The sequence below is a fragment of the Poecilia reticulata genome, linkage group LG17 (genome assembly GCF_000633615.1).
Source record: "Poecilia reticulata strain Guanapo linkage group LG17, Guppy_female_1.0+MT, whole genome shotgun sequence".
NCBI lineage: Eukaryota > Metazoa > Chordata > Actinopteri > Cyprinodontiformes > Poeciliidae > Poecilia > Poecilia reticulata.
In genome coordinates, this window is record NC_024347.1 from 24,516,592 (window position 1) to 24,522,591 (window position 6,000).

At 38.2% G+C, this 6,000-nt stretch overlaps 1 protein-coding gene across 1 annotated transcript in view; it reads left to right on the plus strand.

Moving 5' to 3' along the window:
• insra (insulin receptor a) overlaps window positions 1-6,000 on the plus strand; it is a 65,489-nt gene that overhangs the window by 37,397 nt on the left and 22,092 nt on the right. Inside the window, 3 exon segments of the mRNA XM_017309891.1 lie at window positions 3,827-3,966; window positions 4,274-4,418; window positions 4,653-4,914. Of these exon segments, the coding sequence (XP_017165380.1) occupies window positions 3,827-3,966; window positions 4,274-4,418; window positions 4,653-4,914 (547 nt within the window).

Sequence of the window (6,000 nt, forward strand, 5' to 3'; positions counted from 1 at the left end):
AGCATCCACAGTTTACATTTCTAGAGAATAATTTTCTGAAACAGGAGTTTCTGAAACACTTGAAATATGATTTTTTTTTACAAATTTGATGGTTGAATAACAGAAAAACAATAAGTATCTTTGTTGTTGAGCTTACATTTCTATTTATGCAATAATTTAGTAGCTGAAAGGGTTTTGGAATTGAAAATGTTCCTTATTTTGTTAATATAAACTATGAACTCCTGCTTCATGTTTGTAACAGAAGGACCTGGAAGTCCCCTCAGCGCTGGCATCACCTTGTTTGTTTTTGCACACAGAAACCAACAGTGAGGTCAGAGCGCTGCAGTGGTGCAGGAAGACTGGCACATCTGCGTTTCTGACTCAGTGTTCCTCATTTTGGTGTCGTTCTCTGGTCTGCAGGTGTCTGCACTGCAGAGATCGAGTGGTATGCAAATGCAGCTACTGAGACGTGAAGCTGCTTTCACTGTTCAGTCGTTTATAGCCTGTTATGTTTAGACGTTTGTCCTCGTATCGCAGTAAGGAGTCACGCTGACGTGTTTGGGGTTTTATTTCTGTTTTGAGAGCCAGTTTGTCAGCAGCTGAGAACCAGAGTTTCTGCCTGAAAGGAAAAGGAAAACGTTTGATTTAAAGATTCACCTGGTGGGWATAAATATGGGAAACTTTTAAAACGTATGAATAATACCACAGAATAAGGTTTTATAAGATCCATCCGTCGATCTGTCCATCCATCCGTCCGTCCATCCACCCACCCATTCATCCATCCAGTACTGTGTTCATAAATCTGTCATAAATTACAGTTTAACTTTATTTATGCCTAAAAATCCAAAACAATTCTTGACATCAGAATTCCTGAAATCAGAATCTTGGAAAATCTGGAATTTTGTCCTGAAAAAAAATCAATGTGATTCTGTAAATCATGAATGTTTAGACACCAGCAGAACGTGACGGGCGCTGAGGGATTACCGTCCATTTACTSTGACTGGAGGCTTCGTTCTTCGGTCTCTGCAGGAAATAAAAACGTTTGTCAACGAGCCGATTGCAGCGGTGAAGTCCAGCCAGACCGTCGCTCAGAGCTGTGACGAGGAAAAGCCGTTGTGCTCTGGTTGTTTGTGACGTTATGTGTGTTTAACCTTTATTAATCCACAGAGGATTTGCAGAGTACATAATCTCCCATTTGAACAGTGTGCACCTTCACGTCTAAAGAGTCACACGGCGCTTATTCACACCTGACAAGCAGCTAGAGAGCAGACGGAGYGCCGGTGCAGCCTTTCTTCAGACAGAAAAGATGCTCGCTCTTTTCTGCTTTGAGGTTCTGAGGCATAAAGCTAATCTTTGGATAAAAAATGTAATATTAACCCATACATATATGTTGGGTAAAGCCTATTTTAATGATCAGATATTAAACTAAAGTGTTTGTTTAGTTTAYTTTAGCCAGTTTTTGGAGATAAGCTGTAGATTTTTYGTCGTCTCCAGAATAAAGCCGCTCAAAATCAAGCATAGGTAGCCGCTCTCTGRGCAGATTTGCTCTCGCTTTTCCAGGGAAATGAATCAACAAAGCCTGCACATCTGAACCTCCAGGCTACTGTCGACCTGTAGTGAACCCATTTGGACTCGAATCCTTGGCTTTTCGCACTGTGACTGTCTCTGTTCCCCTTTTTGGCTCGCTGTTAGGATGAGCGGTGCTCTCCTCGCAGTTAGTAAAAGTGCAGATGTGGCACCAGAGAGTAAGRAAAAAAGCAAGAAGGGTCAAGATGGTTCAGGGAAGTTATGCACTAAGTAAATAAACGATGCTCAAAGCTTGCTATGTGGAAGATAGAAATGCTTATTTCCCCTCGAGGCGCCTGCCGTTTTTTAAGAATTGCGTCACATGAGCTGATTGTTTTGCTGTTGGAAGCTGTTTGTTAATCTGATCTACTGTTACAACATTGCTACGGCCGCGTCGCAGATCAGCTGCTGCTCTCTTCCATTGTCGCAACAGCTTTTGCTTTGCAGACATGTTGCATYCACTGTTTACCAATATGTTATCAATCTACAGCCACAGATTAATTTCGCTTTGGGACAAATAAAGTATTTTTAAATTTGATTTCTTTTTTTTGAAAATTGTTTTTGGCCATTTTCAAGCAAAAATMTATTCTCACCCTCTGATAAAATTGACTTTGACCGAACATGAACATAGTAATCACAGTTCGGGCTGAAATTATTWATCAGATTAATCGTGTTCAATTGATTTATTGAAATAACCGTCAACTAATTTAGCAATTGACTAATTATTAACCAGAATATATAGACTAAAAAAAAAAGGCAATTTGCTGAAAGAACATACTCCTAGCAGTAATTAAGCCAAAATGGTGCCAAAAATTTACATTTTGAATTTAAGATAAAAAAATTTTTTAAAAAATCATGTTTGTCTGTAAATATTTTCTATCCAGAACTCAGGAAGTGGTACTCTTAGCTTTACCCATTTCAAATTCTGTAAAAAAAAAAAAAAAAGTAAAATAAATCTCCTGTTAAGCATATTTTGCTGTCAAATATTAATTGGTTGATCCAAAAAATAATCAACAGATCAATCCTACACTTTATTGGTAAGTCGGACGGAAAGGACTGATGCAGACTCATCTTTTACTACAAATGATGAAGCATTCACTAAAGAAATACTGTTATTGCACTTTATTCAATAAAATGTTTATTTTATTGTTCAAAAGGAGATTTTATTTCCATATTTTTTATGCATTTCTAATATTGTATTAAAAGGGATTAAATGAAAAGTAAACCTGTGAAAGTCTGAAGTTGAACCAACATGTGGGAACTGCATCAAACGAAGCATAAAGCAAGTGATAAATTGTCCCAGTAGTTATTGTTATAAGTAATAATGTTGCTGTTTTGTAGTGATATATTCATGTTGGTATAATAATGCAGGTTTGTTCTTTTAAAGAATAAGCAGAAATTTTGCCCAGAGCATCTAACACTGGAACTGGAAGATATTTTAGATATTCATAATAAAACACGACAACAAAAAAATAATAAATTTAACAAAAATGAAAACCRCACACAGCCAAAACCAAGCATAAAATGGATTATGTTGTCTCTTTAAACAAAATTGCCCCCTTCTAAAAAAGTATTAATCATCAGAATGACAATTATCAAGCTCCTTTTAATGTGATGAATTTAGTAATTAGTCAGTCAAGTTTATAACTGTAGCACTTTTCAGCAACAAGGCAGTTTAAAGCGCTTTACGCCATAAAAACACAAAAATCAACATTTGAAACATTATACATTTCCAAGTGTTGTGATTACAAATCAAAAATGTTGGTTAATGTTTAATTATGGTACAAAAGCCTCTATAAACAAGTCTAGACTCAAAGCAACTCAGTGTTTCAGCTGTTTTACAGTTTTCTGGAAGTTTGTTCCCGATTTGTGTTGCATAAAAGCTGAATGCTGCTACTCCGTGTTTGGTTCTGATTCTGGGGATGGAGACCAGAACCAGAAGCCCTGAGAGGCCTGGAAGGTTGCTATGACAACAGCAGATCATTCATGCATAACGGTGCTAATCGGTTCAGTGATTTATAAACTAACACTATTTTAAAGTGTATTTTAAAGTATTTTAGTTTTATTGCAACAGACTTACTCCAGTTATCTTTATAATCAGATTTAAATAATGGGTGTATTTTGTGGAGTCAAAAACATTCTCACTTTGCGCTATAGTGTAAACAACCTACTAGTTGGTGAACTATTAAAAGAGGTACTAGGATTAGCACACACTTCTGTTCTTAGATATTTTCTAAACAACTTCATTTGATTTTTTTTCTCTTTTTTTTTTTTTTGTTAGTCTCAACTGCACGCCCTGCGCAGGGCCCTGTCCCAAAGTGTGCATGGGTCTAAAGACGGTGGACTCTGTCACTGCCGCCCAGGCCTTGAGGGGCTGCACCGTCCTCAATGGGAGCCTGGTCATCAACCTGCGGGGAGGAAGTGAGTACCTGCGGTCCATTTAGTGKTGTCACGTGACAGCGTGCGACCCGTCAGCGCTGCAGGGAAAAACAAAGGCTTGTTGACTTTGTCCAAAACAAAGAGGCTACGTCAAGAGCACCCAATCAAGCAGCTAGAAAACAAAACATGGAAATAGAATATTAAAGATACTGCTGATGATAAAACAAATGTGTTGTTCTTCTCTTTATGTCCACCTACTGTTTAATAAATGTCTCTAGTGCCACAAAAAAAAACTCACTTTTATGGCTTTAGGATTTGTTTCATTGTTTTTCCTTTTTCTTTTTTCTAGACAACATTGCAGCTGAGCTGGAGGCCAGCCTGGGCCAGCTGGAGGAGATCACTGGTTACCTCACAGTGCGACGTTCCTACGCTCTCGTATCCCTCTCATTTTTCCGCAAACTCCGCCTCATTCGCGGAGAAGAACAGGAAATCGGGTAATCCTCCCTTGTCCTTAACTATTTCAGAGCCTCTTCCTGTAATTATGAGTTAAAAACAGACAGTCTGACCTTTTCAAAATTTCTTTTTATGTGCTTTTGGTTTGACCTCTCAAAAAAACAAAAAAAAAAACAAAGTTTAATCCTGAAATTGTGGTGGATGTTTCTTATTTAAAGCTCTGCAGTCAGAAATAGCCTTCAATGCTCACTGTGAGTCCATGCGCTGTTTTCCAGGAATTATTCATTTTACGCCCTGGATAACCAGAACCTGCGGCAGCTCTGGGACTGGTCCAAACACAAGCTGACCATCCTGCAGGGCCGCATGTTTTTCCACTACAACTCCAAGCTCTGCATGTTCGAGATCCGCAAGATGGAGGAGGTGACGGGAACCAAGGAGCGGCGGGTCAAGAACGAAATCGCTTCCAAGACCAACGGAGACCAGGCCTCATGTAAGGAACCACAGTCTGCAGACGTGACTGTTGTAGCAGACGGCACACACTGACGCATGGCACAGCTGTTATTGTTATAGAGGTCACTTCCTGTCTTGTGTTTGTAGATAACTTCCTGGAGACATTTACACTGATTTTGTTTTTCTAAGAAGAAGCAGCACAGTGGAAAACATTCAAAAGTATTCCTTTCCCTTGAACGTCTTTACATATTAGCATGTTGTAAACTTCACTAAATGTTTTGGGGATTTTATGAAGAAGTTTGAAAGATCTTTTTGTTTTGTTATTTTGTTTCCTTCAGTTCACATTCCACAGCCTATTTGCACATAACACACTCTCTCTTCTGTCTCTATCTAGTTTTTGTTTAAAACTCACATAGTGTTGGACTATAACAAGTGTAGCATTGTTTGAAACTACAGATCAACATTACAATAGATTGATTCAGTGGATCTTGGCAATAGAATACAAAGTAGAATCAATTGACATCCTTTCTACATTTTTTATTTTTCCTCATTTTGCATAAATACTCTCAATCATTTCTGGCATATATAGTTTGAAGTCTTTTTTCCACTTATTCCAGTCTTTGAAGAAATAGGTTTATCTTCAACTTGACTGCGCAGTGTTTGTTTTTGGCCTTTTTTCCCCCCGACAGACGCGTCACCAAACAGTATTACACCTACAATTTTGACCGAAATTGGCTACAACTGGCTGACCAGAKAACCTTCTTGCACATGTTTGGAGGCCATATCGGTGAAGTGCATGACTGATAGTTGTCATGACAACAGATTTCTGCACCTAAACTGTGTATCTCTGCAGCTCCCTCCAGAGTAGCCAAGAATCTCCTAGTTGCTTCTCTGTCCGTTTAGGTGATCATGTGTTGGTAGTTTTGCAGTTGTGCCACCATCTTTCCATTTTCAGAGGATGAAGCCATCTCTCTGTGAGATGTTCAAACCTTGTGTTATTATTTTATGAACTCAGACTGCTGTAATCTTTGGGATTATACATGGTTCTACCAAGAATAATCCCAATAAAATTAGCTATTTTTTGCTGCTCTTGTGGAAAAATTTGTAAATATTTTCTCTGAAAGTTTAAGATTTTTGTTGTATGACTTCTTAATGTTTCTTTTATATATATAT